Raw genomic sequence first — 19,934 nt, 5'->3', positions numbered from 1 at the left:
ATTTCAGTTATCATTTACAATCCAATATAAACCTAAGTAAGTCAGAAGCCACCATGCTCTCCAGCAAAACATCTCATTCAGCATGTTCTTGTCCTATAGTGGTTGCAGAAAAGCTGAGCCACTTTTCTAAGACTTGCTCTGAATTTTTATTTCCATATGTAAGTCTAGGTTTGATAACATACCTTATCCCAAGCAAAGTCAATACATGCTGAACAACAGCAGAAAATCCTCTCTCACAGTAGGTAAATTTAGAACTGAAATACTGTTCTAATTCATACTTCAAAGTGCATTTTCTGATGCAGTTCACTACATAAAACTAGACAAAGACATACTGATAAAAATTAGAACTTAGCCTAAGTAACTGTAAGCCTCTCCAAGAGCTGTGTGATGTTATGGAATTATGTGAACTGATAGCAGTTGGCTCCTCCACATTACTGCAGTGTTTTTAATCATTCATCACATTTATTTATTTACATTAAACTGACAAATTGCATCTAATACCTGTTCTCTCTTCCAGCCTTTATTACCTGATGAGCTGACAAAATGCATTTCTTCCCTCTTTCCCCTTCCTATCTTTGGAGTGGTCACAGCTGTGACAGAGTTTGTGCAGCATCTCCCCTGTTGCTTCAGAGTTGACTATAACAGAACAAGTCCATAGATGGCCCTGGAGTCTGAGGCAACTTAAAAGAGAGACAGTCTCTTACAGCTTAGTCACAAGAATGGTAAAGTAGCAAGACTGTGAGCTAGAACTTTGTTTTTAATACTGGAAACTGCAGTGAGGTTGGGGCATGGGGAGAGACAGACTGAACTGTGTAGCTACCAAAATACACAGGAACTGCATGTACACATTTGTTTACATTCTAGCCTGAGCACTAAAATGTTATACTGAGCACTATGCATTTGAACTGCTCTTTGGAAGTACCTATTCATCCATTTCTGTAGGGAAGAAATGGCAACTAGGCCTTTCACAGGGAAGTGTTAGATGTCTATTTTAAACCTAAGAGAATCCTTTTCCCCTTGTTCTGTGATATGCTCTAGAACCAGTCCATTAGCACAGAGGGGTTGATAAGGCTTAGGTTCAAGTCATATACTTCAAAGCACATTTATGTTTTTTCTCCCATCAGCGTTCGCAGGCAGACAACAAACCGACCACCACCAGCTGGAGGAAGGCCAAAACCACAGCCCAAGCCTAAGCCTCAGGTACCACAGTGCAGGGCACTGTATGCGTATGACGCTCAGGACACAGACGAGCTTAGCTTTAATGCCAATGACGTGATTGATATAATTAAAGAAGGTATGTATTGGTAAGAAGACAGGATTTTTGTTGAGGTACCCCACAGTTATTCTCCCTCATTAAGCTTGCAAATCTCTATGACAGCTCAGAGAGTAGAGAAGTCTCCACACCCACACCAATCAGACCTCATCAGTGAGGTATGCATTATTCGGTACTCCAGATCTGTATCCAGATCTCCAATTCTGTAATTGTGTCACAGGCTTTGGCTGAAAATTACCACAGCTACAGCACAAGAACCAGAAAAGTTAAAAACCAGTCCTAACTCTTTGTGTCTTTAAAGCAACCTCCTAAGGCAGTGATGCAGCCAAAAGATCAGCAAGCTAAAGTTCTTCACATTTCTCCTCAGTCCTTTACAAAAAGGCTCTCACTTTGTGTAACAGCTTTGCAAGGCTGCCTCTTCAGGTATAAAGTTTACAGAACCTCACTACTTTGCTTTCTTTGTCACAGATCCTTCTGGCTGGTGGACAGGAAGACTACGAGGGAAACAAGGTCTGTTTCCCAACAATTATGTCACAAAGATATAAAAGGCTCAGACAATAATTGGCATGAAGTTACCTGTGGTTGAAGATGTTTTCCTTGCCTTCAGGACATGGTGGTTCTGAGATCTGCCATTACCAGCAGGGTTTTCACCAGTGAAGTTGTACATGAGCAGGAAGTTACCCACAGCACAGACTTTGATCATTTTGTCTCAGAAGCATACAGCAATGGACATACAGACCAATTATTTATTATATTTAAAACCTGATTTTAACACCTATTAAGCGAAGAGTACTCAAACTTACATTTTCCTGAAACAGAAAGGTGCTTTGCAGTCTGGGACCAGGGACTTTGAACTGACTGTATCTAATAAGTGCCTTCAGCTGAGTATCAGTAACCTTTGCAATTATCTACTGAAGTTGTTAAATGCACATTTCCTCTAATGCAGATCATTCTGGGGAAGAACATGCTAAGTATGCTGCTACATGTCAAAAAAGATTTAGGCCAATTTGGGATATTACCATCTAAAAACCTACTGTGATGGTGTATTTAAGTAATTCTGTACAGAGTTGTAATGGAATCGCTTTGTGTTTGCTGATGTGTTTAGGGACGCCAATAGGCAGTCTAAAAAGTTAAAACAGAAAGCCACATAGTACTGTATGCTAAATAATGTTGCCTTCTTTGAGATTTATAGTGTAATATGGCTGGCCCATGTTGGATTTATGTTTAATGCTCTACCTGTAATAAGTGTCTTTATGCAGAGCTGTACATTTATAGAAACAGATCATATACTGTATATAAAAACTGAATATGATAGAAACATGTATGAATGTATAATGTAGTATTCTACTGCTGTTATTCATGAAGTAGTTCTAGAGTTTTTATGCCAGGTACTTACAGATATGCACTACTCCTTTCAAATGGCAATAGCATTATTGCTCAAATCTGATTGCCTCCCATACCAGAGTGGCTGTTGCTTGCCATACAGTTAGTTACCACCATTCATGCTTTGCCTTCTGAACCTCCAGAAAATAAAACAGAAGCAGTGGTTAGCTGAATGGGTCTGTCCTTTGTGCAGTTTGTTTCCAGTTACATATATAACAATATCTGTTCACAATGTCTGTTAATTTTACTGCCTGGATTTCTAAAGAAAAAAGTCCCCTTCCTTTGCTCCAACACATTTTCACCATGCCCAGGCTCAAGTGCTGTGCATGAATTTTCAGTTATTAAGAGCAGCTCAAAAAAAATAAAATCCTGTGTATGTTAACACACTGCATAAGCTTTAAGATAAAACTGAAAAATCTTGAATGGCCTCCCTCCTAAACTATTGCCTAAGTCTAGGTTAGGCACACTTAAACCTCCCCTCCAGCAAGGGGTAGAATCTGCTTCTGGAAGCTGGGCCTTAGTCTGGGGGGAATCATATACACAAAAAATGATCAAGCACATTTTTCAACACCATGTGCAGGAAGTGCTAGGTTGACTTATCCTATGGGAGAAAGAAGTCTCCTGCTCTAGATAAAATGCAGTAGTTACAACATCCTTCCCACAGGGGGAGCACTGAATTCTAGGCCGTTTTTGCAGTATTTAGTTGTTCTAAATCAGAGCCAGCACACTCAGGAGGAGGAGGTATTGGGAGAAGGCAGGTAAAAAGTGTAACTTAACAGGTTTGTAACTTAACATTAGTTATATAGCACTAAGTTAACAAATAAATAGCCTTAAATGAGGTATGAGGCAGAAAAGACCTACTACTTACATAGTTATACTCCTTCAGTATACAGATATTGATGTTTAATAGCTGCAAAGGACAGCAAAATGGGAAGTGACAAGGAATAATCTACTGATGGTAGCTTGGACTGTATTCTTCCAGGTAGGTTGATGGGATGGAAAGAGAATGGAAGAAAAGAAAGGGGAGGAAAAGGGAGAGAAGAAGGCAGGAAAAATAAGAGAGACCAGAAGGGAGCAGAATCTAGAAAAAGGCAGGAAAATCAGGGAAAAGACAGGAAAATCTAATCAAAGCTAAAGAAGGAAAAGGCAGGAAAATCTGGGAAAAGGCAGGAAAAAAATCTAGGTGAGGGCAGCAAAATCTAGGAAAAGGCAGGGAGAATGGAAGACAGCAAAAAAAGAAAGCAAGAGAGAAAAAAAAAAAGAAAAAACAAACACAGAAGAAAACAAAATAAAGAGAAAAGGGGGGTGGTGTGAGTGAAGAGGCAATCGAAAGCTTGGGGGGTGGGGGAGGTTGGAGTGGGTCTTAGAAATCAAGCAGATTTTAAGGAAAAAGTTCCTAACCACAACTATTTACCAGGCTAGTATGTGTTACAGCCAGCCTACCTACCTCCCCAAATGTGAAGGTGTAACAAATGACAAAAATTCCTGTGTATTACTTTGAGACCAGACACTGAAATAAAGTACGTATTTGAGGGACACAAAAGATAAACTGTCTGGTTTCATACCTTAACAGTGAAAATGGTAAGTCTAAAATATAAGTCACTGTAATGCCTGGAGAGTCTCACTAGAAAACAACCTCTGAGAACAATCATCCACATTAGTTACAAGCTGTATCAATCACCTGTTTAGTGAGACGCCTTGCTTGGACATTAAACATCAGATGTGTCTAGGTAGAGCCTTTTAAGATTCACTCTTTTTCATAAAAGAGAAGCTTTATTTCTAGGCAGAGAGTTGTAGTACAAAGAAAATTTAAAATTTCACCTTCCAAACCTGAAACGTCTCTGGTACAGCTGGAATGCTATGTACAAGGAGCAGTAGTTTTGCCTCAACAGGCTGATAAAGACAAAGTGCATACATCAACAGATCTTTGCTGCCTAGGGTTATCCCAAGAGTGGTAAAGCCAGGTCCTTGATTATCTTGCTGTTCAGTTGAGGGATTGTGCTTATCATCAGTAGTTTGCTACTTGCATACTTGTTCTTTGTAGCCTGCAGAGGTAGAGGAACAGCATTACAAAAGATAAATACTGTGCCTGTAAGACATTTTATAATTTTGGGTCTCTTAGCCTGACTACCTGGAAAACAAGCAAGCAAAGTTACCAAGAGCACAGTTTGTCTAAAAATATTTTGAAGTTAGTACTAACGCAGTACCCTCTCACAGCCTTATCAGAACAGCATAAAGTAACCTACAAAACATTTACTTAAGGAGCCAGAATATACAACAAAGGTTCTCTCTAAAACATAGAAAAGATTTAGTGGTACTTACAGTGTATTTAGTTAAGTTCTCATTTACTTTGAAAACATTCTTGGCCATATGTTTCATAGTCATCTCAAGACTCTCTTCTGTATACCCAGTATAGTACTCCTGCTTTGCATCCTGCAATGTAACAGCAAGAGATAAGAGACTGATGAGGTGGGGATTGCTGCTCAAGGCACGGTCACTTCGGGTAGCCATGCCCTAACCTTCATGGTTTAGCCTTGAGTGCTAAGAAAGGTAGTATAAGCGACAGATCCAGAATTGCTTCTGGTGCACAGCAGGAGTCTGGACACCACTGCCAAGAACCACATTTCTACACTGAAGACAACATAAAAGCAGCAACACTTGCAAAGTAACCAGTAGTTGAATTACAATGCACTATTCATGGTCCACCCTTTCATTACTCTACATGTACCATAAAAATTATTAAGATCTATCTTTATTTACAGCATGACCTTCATTAACTCTATTAAAATACTTACCCATTTGTTATGTCCTAGAAGCTTCCGGGACAAGCATAACGCAGCAGCTGCAATCTCTGAAGGGCGATGGTGAACCATGTCATAGTCTATCAGCGTCAGCTCCATTAGGTATTTTGCTAGTGTATGTTGCTTAGCATCAGCCTACCAGATTGAGAGTTTGTTAATCCACAAAGTTTCACTTCACCTTACCGTAATAATTCAGAACTGTTTATTATATTAATTAACTGACAAAAATAGTTTACAGGCACTCATGTCAAAATTGAGACAGGAATCCAAACCAGTCTAGTCTAGCACCCATACAGAATTCAGACACAAAGTCAAGCAAGGGAGACAGGAAACTGCAGTACCAGGCACTGTTGTGCCCAACCAAGGATACAAATGCTCCTTCTGTAATACGCTGGGAGGGAGAGGGACACAACACCACAAAAGTTTAAAACATGCCAAGGAGATCCTTATTAAAGCAGTCCCCTAACATCGAGCATTATCTAGTGGTCAGTTGAGGTAACTGAAGCTTATTTTAAGTGTGGGCAGTTCACTCAAGACAGTGAACTGTCTGGTCAAAGTTAATATTTTTATTCTTAAACAATATAATATTTACATCCAGAAGTTATGAGGAACAGCAACACTGCTCCCCTTTACACTAGGGACTACCCAAATCACCATACAAAAGATTAAAAGCAAGGATTCTGTTCTTTGTATGTTTAACAGTAAAATTGCTGCCACAAAGACTGAACACAGTGGCCAGTAAATACAAACATGAAATGCTACCGGCTGCCACAATGATGTCATGTTACTCCACATGGTGGAGTTTCATAGCTGAATTTCTTGATCCAGCATGTAAGCAGAAAGTTAGTAAGATCACATGATAAAAGTGCCAGAAGCAATCCTGGTAAGACTTGACACATCTAAGAAAGCTCTAGATAATAAGGACAAGTACCCACCTCCCCAGCTTTTGATGCTCTTCTCAAGAAATGAATTGGAAGAGGTCGTCCCAGATTGAAGTTTAACTCTTGAAGAATCACGATCTCCATTTCTCTGATTTCATTACTGGTGTAGGCATTGTCAGTAATGTAAACAAAGTCTGCTACATCAGGAGAGAACATCTCTTCATATTTTGAAGCTAGAAGTAGTGCTGTTACACCCACCAACTGAAGCCTCTTCCGAGGCACTGGATGACTCTGCAACATACGAATTTAAAAATCAGGCCCCAGAAAGTCAAACTCTAAATGAACAGATTCTAATTTATCATTTTAAAACACCAGTATAACAGTGCTTACACTTACAACACAAATGAGATTTCAGAAGCATCCCTACAATGACAGGCTCAAAGTGGACAGCAGCCTCAGAGTTAAGATGCAACATTACACGGAGTGCTTGCACAGAGTGGACTGTGCAGGTTCTTAGGATTTATCCTTTCCTTACAAATCTAACTCAGTAGTTGAACAAGTTTCCTAATCCAAACATGAATTGAAAAATATCTTACTTGTAAGAAGCGATCCATAACTGCAACACACATATACAGCGTTTCTTGCAAAAGCTGGAATCTTGAGTGGACCTGGACAAGCCAGTCAACCAAAATGGAACGCATACGCCCATTGATCGTCTTCCCATCAAGGTAACGTGGGCGGACCGATTGCTGCAGCTGTTGAAGGAAAAGCTGTGTGAGCAACAAGATCAACACTATACTGCAGAAGCACAGACTCAGAATGCCCTACCTCGAGCTCTCTCAGGTACTCATAGATATCTTTTACGTAGTCACTACACAGCTGGGGATCCCCGCAGTCCTCAGCATCAATGTCTTCTACATTGTTGAGCAACACATCAGAGAAGGCTTGGCACAAATCCTCCTCTTGCATAGATACATCCATAGGGACAGGAGACAGAACCTAAGGAACAGATTATAGTGCTTACATATTTACTGTTTACACTGCAACGTTCCCCTGTTTCCACTTTTTTCTCCAGTTATTAACACAGTTCCTCAAGATAAAAGAAGTTGAAACTGAGTTTGCATTCTAGCACTGCAAGCTTTCACCAAGATGCTGTACAGACAGAATCAGAAAGCTTGCTAGTAACTGCCATCTAAAGCAGAAGCTTCATCCAGTACCTCAAACACCTAGTTCTACTACTTTAATATTAGCCTTTAAACACAACATACATTAAACCAAAACGTCATCTTTTTCAGCAGACAAATCAGATACATCAAATAAATGAGATACAGATAACCTATTCTGAAGTTAGAGCTCTAAATTTCAAATCAAATTAAGAATCAGAACAGTATCATTATGTCTTACCTTTGGAACATCAGTTTCCTTCAAAGCTTGATTCACAGCAGCTGGAGATTTCGGCAGTACAGTTGCATTTGTCATCTTACTAGGTCCTTTTGTAGGCTTTATGGATGGTTTGGAGCATTCTGTTTTCTGCAGTCCAAATAATTACAATTAGTACGGAGCCAGTAATCCACCTTTTCCTTATGCAAGGATTTCAAACGTTCCTTTACCTTAGCTATGCGTGTTCCTCTTGTCGTAACTCTATTCCCTATTTCTTCCAAAGCAGCCCTTCTGCCAGGAAGGTGAGTTTTAGCTTTACTCTTAAGGTCAATCAGAGCATTTTCCACCCCTCTAGTGACCTAAAACGATAAAAGCACAGCTTAAGACTCTCAGACCTTTCAGGTACTTAACTCCATTATACACTTACCACCACCATACTTCTGTGTACGCTACCCATTACTCAACCGGTTTTTATGTCCCGTTCATTCACACATGCTTAGAAGTCTCCTCTACCCAGGTTTCAGGGAGTACTACTCTCTCTGCTATTAGAGCAACAGCCCCCTATCTCATTCTTCCTCAATGACAACTTTTTGTAGAGCGCTTACCTACCGCGTCGCGTTTGTTGTCTTCACTCGTTCGTAATTACAGTTTTATCCCCACGAGCAGCGCCGTTTCTTTACGCCCGTACAAATTCCAGTCACGCATGCCGACACGCGCACACGTTACACACGAGACGCCAGGTCTCTAAGGCTCCTCGCGGGGTCAGGATTAGACCCTCCACCAGCCGCCATCGCGAACAGACTCTGCCCCCCCCCCCCGCCCCGCTCGTTACCACAGCTTTAGTGCTCCTCACCCCCCGCCGCGGCACAGGACGAGGGTGAGGGTGGGCGCGTGCCGTGCGCAGCGCAGACCCCCCCCCCCCCCCGCGCGGGAGGCGCGTGCCCCCACCTCAGACCTCAACCCCGCGCAGCCTCCCCCCCCCCCCCCCCAGCCCTGCTGCGGGTCCCTCTCCACGCTGAAGCCCAGGGGAGCTCCCGCCCCCCCCCCCCCCCCGGCAGAACCCTTTCCAGCCTGCTCGCACCGCCACCCAAACCCGCTGAGCTCGGCTACCAGAGGGCAAAAAGCGGCAGGACCTATGGCCCTTCACACACCCCCTGCCCGCCCGCTCGACATCCCGACCGCCCACCGCCTCCCCCGTCCCCTCACGCTCCCGTTTCCCCTCTCTCCGCTCCCTGCCCCCTTCCCTCTCTCCACAGCCCGACTCGCCTCCTTCCCCCCGATCCCCGGTGGCACAAGCAGTACTCACAGGGGCGCGACGCGTCACCGGTAAAGCCATCGCAGGGAGATAAAGGGAGGCTGCGGCCGCTCACGCCTGCCCTCACACGCTCAAGACCGCTTTGGGCTGCACCGGCGACTAGCGCCCCAGACCGCTGCGGCTCCTCTTATACCCCGTCCTGCGCTCCCATTGGGCACAATCGTACGATGCACGTATTCAATTGGTCCACCTTCTCAGGCCCCTCCCAAGCAGGAAACGGCCTGCACCACTTCCGTCAAAGCGCGCAGGTGGCTCAGCGGGGGCTGAGGCTGGCTCTGGGGGGGAGGCCAAGGTCAGCAAGCAGCGGCTCTGCCGTGAGAAGTGCGGGGCTATCGCAGGGAGCACGGGCAGGGCACCCCCCCCGCACCCCCGAGCCGCTGCAGCATGCCAGAGCGCAGGGGATGCTCTGCACCTGCAAAGCTTTCGGTTTAAATGCCACTCATGGCACGGAGCTAGAACAGTCACGTTAACAACTTCCCGGAGCTCAGGACTAGTTCACCTCCACAGCAGTTGCCTCAACTTACATAAAAGTCTAATGAGAACCATTCTGCACTCTCCTCAGCCTCGCATTATGTTTTCTCACGTACACACAAGTTACGCACGACAACATACGGGCAACACAAACACGAGGGCAGTTTCACAGGTGATTCTGTTTGTCAGCATATGCTAGACATCTCTGGGGCTTCGCACCGCACAGATGCCTCCCATTGCACCAGGAGATTGTGTATTAGATGGGGCTTTGAACACCTGGTTCCGGGGAAGGTGTCTCTGCCCGTGGCAGGGGGCTGGAACTGGAGGAGCTTTAAGGTCCCTTCCAACCCAAACCATTCTATGCTTTGATATCCAAAGGTTGCAAAAAGAGAATTCTTTCCTAGGCCACAGCTGTAATAACAAATTTGCAAAAGAATCTGCTTACAAAGGCAGAACAAGGCAAAAAGAAAACTTACATAAGAAACAGATTTTGAATTATACCAGACTAACGTTTTATTTATTGCATACAAAAGGATTTCTTTTGACAATGGAATTTTGTATGAAAAGTAATTTGATGCATACTATTGAGAATCTTATCTTTAAAGTCAAAGATGCTGCAGAAAACTTAAGGCAATGCATCTAAGCATATAAAGCACAGTAAGTGGTGGAAATTCTCAAAAGCAAAAGCCTATTCTTTTTCCTTCCCTTAAATTATGGTTAAATCACAACTTTCTGGAATAGAAATAGGCTGCATCTTTATTAGCCCCTGCAATAGCATGTAAGATCAGAACACTGCGATTCCTGACAAATACCTAAGTGTTCAACATCACATTACAATGTTATGCATACATTTAAAAGCAAGACAGTATCAGTAGCAGTTTATAAAACAAGTCAATTCATGGACCACTAAAATACCTCTAGTACCTGGCACCCAGAGCGGGTGCATAAAATACTTCCTAAAAAGAAAATTAAATAATAATTATCCCCCAACCTGTGCTTCTTTGTCCTGTAAGGAAGCCAAAATAGACTTTATCACATAACCAGGAGCCTCAACTATTTCAGAGCAGTTCCCCACCCCCCCCCCCTTTTTGTTTGTTTGTTTTTTTTTTTTTGTCCTATGTCTCTGAAGTACCTTCTTGGAAACTTTAAAAGTGAGTATCACCAGATTTAAAGCATCAGTGGTCAAATAACTTCTCTCCTTTTCAACACTCACTAAAGAACAAAAAGTCTGTTCAGTCCTTCCAGTTACTTTTATTCATTTCTACCAATGCAGCTTCAACTTCATACTCACTTTCAGTTTCCTACACCCATAAAGTTTAAGAACCTTTAGCATAAAATCATGTCAGGTTTTGAAGCAGTCAAACCATGTGTTGCCTCTCTCCCATATCCCCCATTGTACAAGCACATAGTGGTTTTAAGTTCAGTTTTAGCAATACAATTAAGTTTAAAAATGTCCATTTATCGCACATGCTGGAATAAAATTTCTCTCCACTTAAAGCCTCAGTGCCCAAGATGTTAAGTTTATTGCCAGCAATAGACACTGCACTGGCAAATGCTACTCCTAACAGATGAAAAAAAAATTAAAATGGAAAGGAAGCAGCTTTAACCAGACAAAAACAGGCATCAAATTAGATAAGGTAATATTTATAAATGGATCAGTTAGTGTAAACAACAGTTCATCTTCTAGGTTTACTGTAAACCATTTTACACTTGATCTGGTTATGAAAGACAAAGACAAGAGAAACTGAAGGTATTTATTATTCAATCCACTTACAAAGCAGGTGGCTTAATGCAAGCTTATGGACATGTTCATATATGATCCCCGAGGAACATCTTTTCCAAAGTGACAGTAATACTGTCTCAATGGTTTTACACATTTGCATTTTGCAACACTGAGCACATTTAAATAAACCATAATCTATTATATGTGAAAGAATGTTGATAAGCAACTTGAATCCCGATGTGGATTTAAAACCTCCTCCAAAGGCGAAATGTTAGTACATTATAACTTAATTCTATATACTATATTATGCAGCAAATCTTAACTATAGAAAATATTTCAATCAGTGATGGACTGTTGGTAATTTATAGAGGGAATCTATGATCAAGGCAAAAACTAGGTAACCACATAATTTGTGTCTCAGTTTCTACAGAAATTTACAGGCTTTCAATTTACTAATGAAAAAATAAAACAAGAGGCAAGTGGATTTAGCTAACTTTATTAAACTAATCGAAATCCCAAGACACACCTGGAACCCTCAGAAGTTCTATGAATGCATGTATATCTGCCTCCCCCACAAACAAAACCCAAAATGAAAAACACCAAAACAAAAACCCTGCAGCTCTAAGTCCTCATTGAATGGTTTCATAGTAAAAAAAAACCCCAAAACCTCAGTGTGCGGAGATACTTCACTTAAGTTAGCAGAAGACCAAGCAGTTTCTAAGCTCTTTTTCCACTTCCCTAATAATTCTGTCAATCTGCAAGTATCTACAACCCAGCTAACTGAAATCAACATTTAGTGTTCACTAGAGCTGTTTCACAGCAGCAAGTATTTAAGTTAGGGATTCAAATTTCTAGACACAAGAAGAAAATGATAAATACAATCTGAACAGCAGTCTAAATGTTTAATATTGACATTCAAATATATCTGCATTGTGCTGAAATTTCAAAAACGAACACAAAAATCTGATCAGACAAAAACTCTGGTGGTGAGTATGCTATATGTATCAGTCAAACTGAATATAGTTCATATTCTGTTCCCAGTATTAAGGATGTTATTTGACTCAGAACTGATATTGTAAATATACAGCAGCCATTTCTTCCTAATTAAGGAATGTCTCAATACATATTGTCATTTTCTAGATGATCTTTATACATTTAAACTAAATATATGACCAATTAAATTAAGGAATCCAAGGTTAGTAATGAGTGAAATTATACTTTCAAAGCTTGATACTATGTAAAAAACAGAAAAACAAAACCAAAAAACAAGAGACCACACAATTCTACTTCCTAAAGCAGCTAGTCTTGCCTGCAAGTCTGGGGTCACAAAGCCCATAATATGTGCAAACAAACGCAATACAAGGAACCATGCAAAAATACAGTAATGAAAAGAAAAAAAAAATGTAAAACCTAAAAGAAGTTTTATAAATACACTGAAACTCAACTGTCTTCTCTTTGGTTGACTGCAGTACCAGGAAGGATAAGGGAGGGAGAGGGACGATAAGAGTTCTGGAAAGCGGCGTCAACTTTCACTAGGCAGTTGAGCCTCAATGTCCACTCTGCAAATGGGGCACTTCTTATTAGTAATGAGCCACTGGTCCACACATACTTGGTGGAAAAGGTGCATACATGGCAGGCGCCTGTCATAAGAACAGAAAAACATTAGTGTTAATAAAGCATTTCCACATCAACATACCTACTGCATAAAAACAGTAATGTGGGCTTTGCTATTGAAGTGTCAGGGTCTTTTTTGCACGTGCATGTTCTTCCCCAAGTTTCACTGGCCTTTCCAGTTGAACCTGTGTTTTCTCTAGTTCCAAGAAGAAATACATACGGGCAATGAAGTCAAGCATCAGCTAGCTTCTGCTCTACTATACCAATTTAAATCTGTCTTAAGATACACTGAAAGCCTGCTTAATTGAGGGTTCTTGGCTTGGGCTTATGTCATAAGACAGGCAGTCAACTTATGGAAGACTGTAAAACATAACCTACATTCTGCCCGAAGACAACAGAAACTGAAAAGTGTGTTTTCAATTGCAGGGAGTATTGCAGAGTAGTGTTCTATACTCAAATATGGTCTCAAACCCAGAATATTAACACTATGTTCTGATATTCAGTGATACAATTTACCTGACATCTTCACCCTCCTCCAATATAGACAAACAGATGGTACATTTTTCTTCAGTGTCTTCTTCTGTTCCTTCCTCCCCATCTTGCTTGCAGTGCAGTTTCCTCTGTGAGAACCAATCAGTTGTTACCTTATTAGCAGAGATGACATTATTGACAAACTGAAGAAAAACTGTTTTTAGTACATATTCAACACATACTTTTTTGAAAACTTTTCATAATATTTATTCAAATGTATTTGAACCAGAATCAATCTAGAACAAGCACTTGGAGCAAAATCACAGGACAAATCAGATTTAACTATTGTTAATTACAAAAATCCATTGGATTGACAATATATTAATTTCATATTGTTGCAACCAATCCTTTTACTTGTAGTCTATGTATAAACATATTCATTTCATTATGTGGATAGGACTCTATATTATGGTATCATAGACTCAAACTGAGAGACAACTTAGAGTTGCCCAAATTCTGTTCCAGATTCAAAACTTTCTAATGTCTCAGTCTTCCTACTGTGATCACAGTAAAGGCTAGAATGATACATACCAAGCAGATAAGCATCATTAACAATATTATTTAATGAATTTTCACTTAAGTCCCTTAACAATATAACTGTTACCAATAATTTCATGCTCACAGGGCTACTCATAACTGCTGGAAAAGTTAAGTCTTATTAAACCACTTTTGTTTTTCACATTATAGTAGCTCTTTATCTAGGGACCAAGCTTAAAATTATCTTTGTGAAAGAAGTGGCATTGTAAGCTTTGCCACACAGGCTTTGCTTACAATCCTTGAAACTGCAAGATACAGAAAACATGCACTCCCTGAATCTGCCCTTTCTGCAGATTTAACCTAGCCATAAACATTATTGCACTTTCAAAGAAGTAATACAGATGGGCCACAATTTGAGAAATCCTCACCTTTTTGTATTTATGTGGATATGTGCATCTTTCTATAGTTCCCTGTGTTGCTCCACGATTAACATTGCCTAATCGTTCCTCCAAGTGAATCAGCTCCTAAAAAAAAAAAAAAAAATCAGTAAGGCATAAACCGTGTAAAAACTGCTATTTCAACTATTTTGAGTGATTATTCTAACGTATTTGCAGGATGACAAACTCTCAATTCCCAAATTACTGAAATACAGACAAAGCAAACGAGTATGCCAGGAGGGAAAAAGTATGAGTTTCTGTAAAAAAACCCACACCAACACTGCCTGGTATTTTAAGATGTAGGGAAACACTATTTCACTACTAAAAAAAATAAAAATCAGAAATTGTTTGTCAGCTAAGACTGGTTAACAGTATGTTCACACATAATTGCGTATCTAATGAGGAAAATGGAACTGAAATGTATTATGTAAATATTTGCTTTCTAACAGTCATTAAGGCTTAGCAGAAAATGCGTTGCTTAATTTGAAATACAATGATTTATTTTTCTCCAGCAATGAAGTTTATCAGAACCATGAGATGTCACTGATGATGTTTTCAGTGGACTAGGTCATTAACTCTCTGCATCTGATACCTTTTATTTTTTCTTCCCCCTGCCTCTTCTTCCCTCAGTTTCAATTCCTGCACTACATAACAAAGAGGACAGCACTGTTAAAGTTGCCAAGTTTCACCCTCACTAGGAGGATCCTGGCACAGTTATTTGGAAACATCACTAACATTTACCAGCTTATGTGAATAGAACATCCTACTAACTGGGTGGTGGGCAGAGCAAGATGTAGTATCAGTTAATAACCACCTAAGCCTACATTGTCCAGGGTACCTTTTACTGATTACCTTTTATTCCGGTTCACAACAGTGAGGTCACTCTATAAATAGAGGATATTTTATGACTTTTACATCTATATACAGAACTAGCTCTACCATACACCCTCCCCATATTCCATCATGCCACATTTTGACATATATCTAGTTTTATTCTATTACAAACCTCAAAATTGCCCCTGAAAGGGCCTCTGAATGATGTTCCATCCAATCCCGATGAAATGTAACGGATGTGAGGGTAGCCCGCCATGTCTGGTACCTATTCAAACAGCAGATGTTAAGTTAAACCTATTCAGAACAGTTTCTGTATTTTACTGTTCACTTTGTAAAATTTAAGATCCTTTTGCTTTTATTGAATCACTTATTATTTATACTCCTCAACTTAAACGTGCAATTCCAACCAACAGCATAGAACACCACCACTCTGAGCTGTCTAAATGTAACTAGAAACAGAAGTGAGACAAAATCCTCTTATTTCTCCACACCTGTATGACATATTGCTTGGTCTCACTTCCAAAGTCTCAAAATCTCAACCTACTTTGTATAAACCACCATAAATATCTACCTACTTTTGTAAACAAGACACCTTAAAAGCTATGCATGAAGTTACAAAAATGAGTTCCTATATATCCTCAAATACAAGTTTTTCATACCAGAGAAGAAACAAGGCTAATACTAAGTCTGGAAAAAGAGCCAATATCCTGATCTTACTGCAAACAACTGAACATCTGCAGACATGCTTGAAAATGAGAGGCAGATCAAAAACATAACACTCAAAACTCGGATCTAAAGTCAGAGGCAACTCAATATATACTCCATATTCAAGCATCCACTAACTACCTTGCATGTCAGGGGAGACAAGCAGTGAACAAAATACCACCATCCAGTGATACTACAGGCACTTCAACCACCAGGGCTTTTCATACAGGAAAGCAGAAAGGTAGCTTATATACAAAGGACCACCTTCACAGCAGGTCTTCCACGTTTCACTTTCACCCCAGGGAAGATGAGTGTATAATAGCATTCACTTTTTGTCAGAAACATTTTAATGAACAGGTGAAGAATAAAAAAAATCCAAAATAAGCAGCAGATTGTTTGCTTAGTCATTTAGAGTGCACTGATAGAAGGGTTGTAAGCAGCAGTTCGTTTGGAAATAACATTAAGTACTATCTTCTGTGCTATCAGCTGGGAATGTCTCTGCTGCTGTATATGACAGCTCAAAATTCATCAAGTCAGACATCCCAAATATTACTGAATCAGGTATCCATGTGTGACTCTTCTTACTTCCAACAGACACTTCTAAGCTTGACATATATCAAGGTGTAAAACTGAAAAGAATTGTGAAAACATAAACCTAGACTATGTGAGTTACAAAAGAGACAAATAAGATACTTTCAGATACTTGTCAAATGCAGTCTGGTAACAAAAAGCTAACATGGATAGAAAAGATCCCTCTGCCATAAATAACTTTTTTTCAGAAAAAATAACAATAGAATCTGACTGCAGCAGTTTACAGCACGGTGCTTGTTAAATGATGAGCATGTAGGGCCAATATAAACCACATACATCAATATTTGAGTTTTACAAACCAGAGAAATAGAAACTGAAGATTTAACTTTGCAGAATCCCAATACAGGGTGTGCCTCTCATAAGCAGGCTAAATATCTGTTGGTCTGGTACGAGTTAGAGTTGGAGATGGGAAACAAGCAAGACAGGATGACTGCGGCAAACTCGAATGTATCAATGTAAAGTTCTATTGTTGTTATGAAATATGCAGAATGTATTTACAGAAATTATATACCAATCTGTGAATTCAATGTGATTGCAAATATAGAATTTTATATCACAACATATATATAGTCATCTGCATACCTAAATATTTCATGTAAGTAACAATCTGTTGGTGTCACAGGACTTACTCTTTGACAATATAAACTATGGCTGTAATAAAGGAGAATGCATTAAAAATACAGCATGTAAAAACCACATTGTAAGAAATCAATCTCAGATAAGTGGTGATTTATGATCCATTCTCCATTTAATTGTGCATTTAAAGAATCAGGTCACTCATCCACTATGAAAATACTTGTCCCAGGTTTTTACTATTCATAGATCTGTTTGGCATCAGTTGGGAGTTTTCACTGCCTGTTACTACACTGCGAATTGATTGCCTCCACCCCAGAGGAGGCTCCCGACAAAACCTAACCCATGTCTCAGGACTGATTTTCATTAAATGTTGTTTTTTTGATTCACCAGGATTTGAAGAGAGACTGCTGGAAAACAGTATGCCTGATAGCACGGGCACTGCAACATTACCAGAGCTGTGAAGTCACAGGCGTATTGCTGTAATGCAGTAATTTCAGTTCCAACTGCCTCAGAGGTTGGAGTTTACAAACTACAAGGACATGCACCTGGACAGGTCTCCTGTTTGGAACAATTTCTGCTACTAGACACTATTTAAAAAGCCTACTAAATTTTAACACTTCAAAACCAACCAAGAAGTTCTCAGAGTACACACCATAACAAACTACTGAACTTTGACAACAGAAATACTTGATTGGAACTATACCTTTTTATGCTAATAAATGGGCCTTCAAAATACGCTGCTGGGGAACAGTGTAACACCTCTGCCAAATTCAAACAAGGAAAAGTTGCAGCTTTCATAGAGACAACATGCAAAGGAACAAGTAATGGGTGCTGTATAACTAAGACCTAACTGTATCAGAGTCTGAGGGAAACATACTGAGTGCTGTTAAACAGCCTATATTCTACCACCACCCCACCCCCCCAACCAAAAACACACCCCCAAACAAGCCAGTAGTTCATGTTTATATTAAGGGAAGAAGTAGCAGCTGCATTACAAAGTCCATTTTCTTTTTCAAAAAATGCAGCTAAATTTGGTTCAAGGTGAACTTTTGGTTTGAAAAAGCTTCTATTAACTACCAAATTTATTTACTTAAACAAGCGCAGAAGTACACTAAGTTATAAAGCAAATGGAAACACTGCTTACTTCAGGTCTATATTCCATCTGAAATTTAGTTATCAGTTCAGAGCTGAAGAGATTTTACCTTTCCTCTTTGAAAAGGAGAAGATGGAAGAGGGAAGAAGTAACATCTTCTAGTTTTAACCTTCTAGTTTAACCTTCAACCGCCATCCACAAAAAGGAACAAATCCAATTCATAAAAAGAACCCTCTAACAGAGCTGGTTTTAAATATAAAGCACTGATTTTTTAAGTGTCCAAGTAACAAACTCATATTCAGAGTAAGTCCCTGTTTCAAAGCTCAAATAAATCACAATTTCTGAATTAATGTCTGCAAATTTTTGAAACTATAGCAAATAACATTCTCTATTTTTCTAATACATTCTTGTTTTATGAAGCCTGAAAAATGTTAAGAAATATTTTCAGCTTTGCAGTTATAAAAAGTAATTGTTTTACAGCTAAACACAGCTGTAAACACAGTCATTTAGGTAAACGGGTAACATCTGGGAAACAAGACACCAGAGAGCTGGCAGTACAGAGAGGGGGGCCATTTCAAGGCCTCCTCAGGCCAAATTAGGAACACCTTCTGGTGATGTATTTTTGTACCTTTTCCCTTCCAAATTGCATTACAAACTAGGATGCCTCTTTCCTGAAGCAACAGAAGAAAAGGAATTCTGCTTGGATACTGCTTACAGCAATAAGTCAGAATTACAGCTAATATCTAGCCCATTATGAAAAAGTCATGCTCTTTTTAACATCTATCGCAGCTTATTACATTATGGAAATTTCCATCCTGTCCACCCAGATGTGATAACTGGTGCTTGGCACTCAGGGACAAAAAGCCTTTCATCTGCAGTGCCCAAAGAGCAGACAAGGTCATTCAGAGTAAACAGATACTGAAGTGGCATCTAACAACAAGCAGTCACAGCAGAAAACAGACAAAACAGACAAAACTCCCATCTTCTGTGCCTCTCTCGTGTGAATGTTTCATTAGTTATGCCATGCACTGATCCTTAGTTGATTCTTCCTGAAAAGGTTTAAGTTTGCAGAATGGGTATTTGTCCAGAATGAAATCCATCTCAAAAAAATCACTCTGACAGAGATCTTTCTGCAACATAGACACAACCTTAAAGCACTAACAATGGGAACAAAGACTACTCTGAGCCAGGGTCACCCTTAAAGTAACTTATATCAAGGAGGGAAGCAGCCTAATCCTTGTCACAGATATGCAGGAAGCTCTTTTAACTGTTTTTCATCTAGGATTCCTCCTGAAATAACATTTAAACAGGTGAAGGAAATTTTACTTCTCCCATCCTCTATTTGGACTGCCAAAGCTGCTGAACACTAATTATCTCCCCAACTTATCCTGAGCATTTTCTCTCCCTGAGGATTAAATGGCAGTCTTACATTCCAGCACTGATTACATGAAAATAAGGGTATCTGCATCCAGTTAAAAATCTGAAATTTGATACATCAGATATCACAATAATTTAATAGCACAATACTAGTGCTATTAAAGCTCGAATCTCCCATTATGCCCTTTATGGTCTGGCAGTATTTTGAATGGGTTTTAGTACTTGAGAACACAAAATAATGCACACTGCTTATTGGGCAGCATGCTATTTCAGAAAAGTGGATTTGACACAATTTTTTTAGTTGAACTACTGCATGAGTTACTTTAAAAGACACTCCACCCCCTCATAAAGAATGGAAAACATCAACATTTGATGACCTGCACCAAGAATACTACTAAGGAGCCTTGTAAATTGCAATTTAGTACCCTCTGTATGTACTGAAAGAAGAAAGCACTCATAACATTAATCATTT

General features: G+C 39.8%; 3 protein-coding genes across 14 annotated transcripts in view; 1 reads left to right on the top strand and 2 right to left on the bottom strand.

The window, feature by feature from the left end:
- Positions 1 to 2,829, top strand: part of MYO1E (myosin IE) — a 192,009-nt gene extending 189,180 nt beyond the window's left edge. For all 6 annotated transcript variants that reach the window (XM_061447082.1, XM_061447079.1, XM_061447080.1 and 3 more), the window contains 2 exons: positions 1,125 to 1,294; positions 1,742 to 2,829. In XM_061447082.1, coding sequence (XP_061303066.1) covers positions 1,125 to 1,294; positions 1,742 to 1,818 — 247 coding nt within the window. In that variant the 3' untranslated portion in view covers positions 1,819 to 2,829. The remainder of the gene's footprint in view (positions 1 to 1,124; positions 1,295 to 1,741) is intronic.
- A 1,580-nt stretch (positions 2,830 to 4,409) lies between these two features.
- CCNB2 (cyclin B2) lies at positions 4,410 to 9,174 on the bottom strand. The gene is made up of 9 exons (XM_061447072.1): positions 9,025 to 9,174; positions 7,949 to 8,077; positions 7,743 to 7,868; positions 7,167 to 7,337; positions 6,935 to 7,093; positions 6,393 to 6,629; positions 5,452 to 5,592; positions 4,979 to 5,089; positions 4,410 to 4,701 (listed from the first exon to the last, which is right to left on the bottom strand). Exons 1-9 carry the CDS (start codon positions 9,052 to 9,054, stop codon positions 4,597 to 4,599), a joined length of 1,209 nt encoding a protein of 402 aa, XP_061303056.1. The 5' UTR covers positions 9,055 to 9,174; the 3' UTR covers positions 4,410 to 4,596.
- Positions 9,175 to 11,244: 2,070 nt separating this feature from the next.
- Positions 11,245 to 19,934, bottom strand: part of RNF111 (ring finger protein 111) — a 53,353-nt gene continuing 44,663 nt past the window's right edge. For 3 of the 7 annotated variants that reach the window (XM_061447095.1, XM_061447096.1, XM_061447091.1), the window contains 4 exons: positions 15,293 to 15,385; positions 14,278 to 14,373; positions 13,358 to 13,485; positions 11,245 to 12,867 (listed from right to left, as the gene is read on the bottom strand). In XM_061447095.1, coding sequence (XP_061303079.1) covers positions 12,750 to 12,867; positions 13,358 to 13,485; positions 14,278 to 14,373; positions 15,293 to 15,385 — 435 coding nt within the window. In that variant the 3' untranslated portion in view covers positions 11,245 to 12,749. The remainder of the gene's footprint in view (positions 12,868 to 13,357; positions 13,486 to 14,277; positions 14,374 to 15,292; positions 15,386 to 19,934) is intronic. The other 4 variants (XM_061447092.1, XM_061447093.1, XM_061447094.1 and 1 more) reach the window with 3 other exon arrangements.

Source organism: Pezoporus flaviventris, unplaced genomic scaffold (assembly GCF_033815535.1).
Source record: "Pezoporus flaviventris isolate CSIRO_AGI_PZ_B2104156 unplaced genomic scaffold, CSIRO_AGI_Pfla_v1 ptg000006l, whole genome shotgun sequence".
NCBI classification, from domain to species: Eukaryota; Metazoa; Chordata; class Aves; order Psittaciformes; family Psittacidae; genus Pezoporus; species Pezoporus flaviventris.
This window is presented reverse-complemented; position numbering and strand designations above follow the sequence as displayed.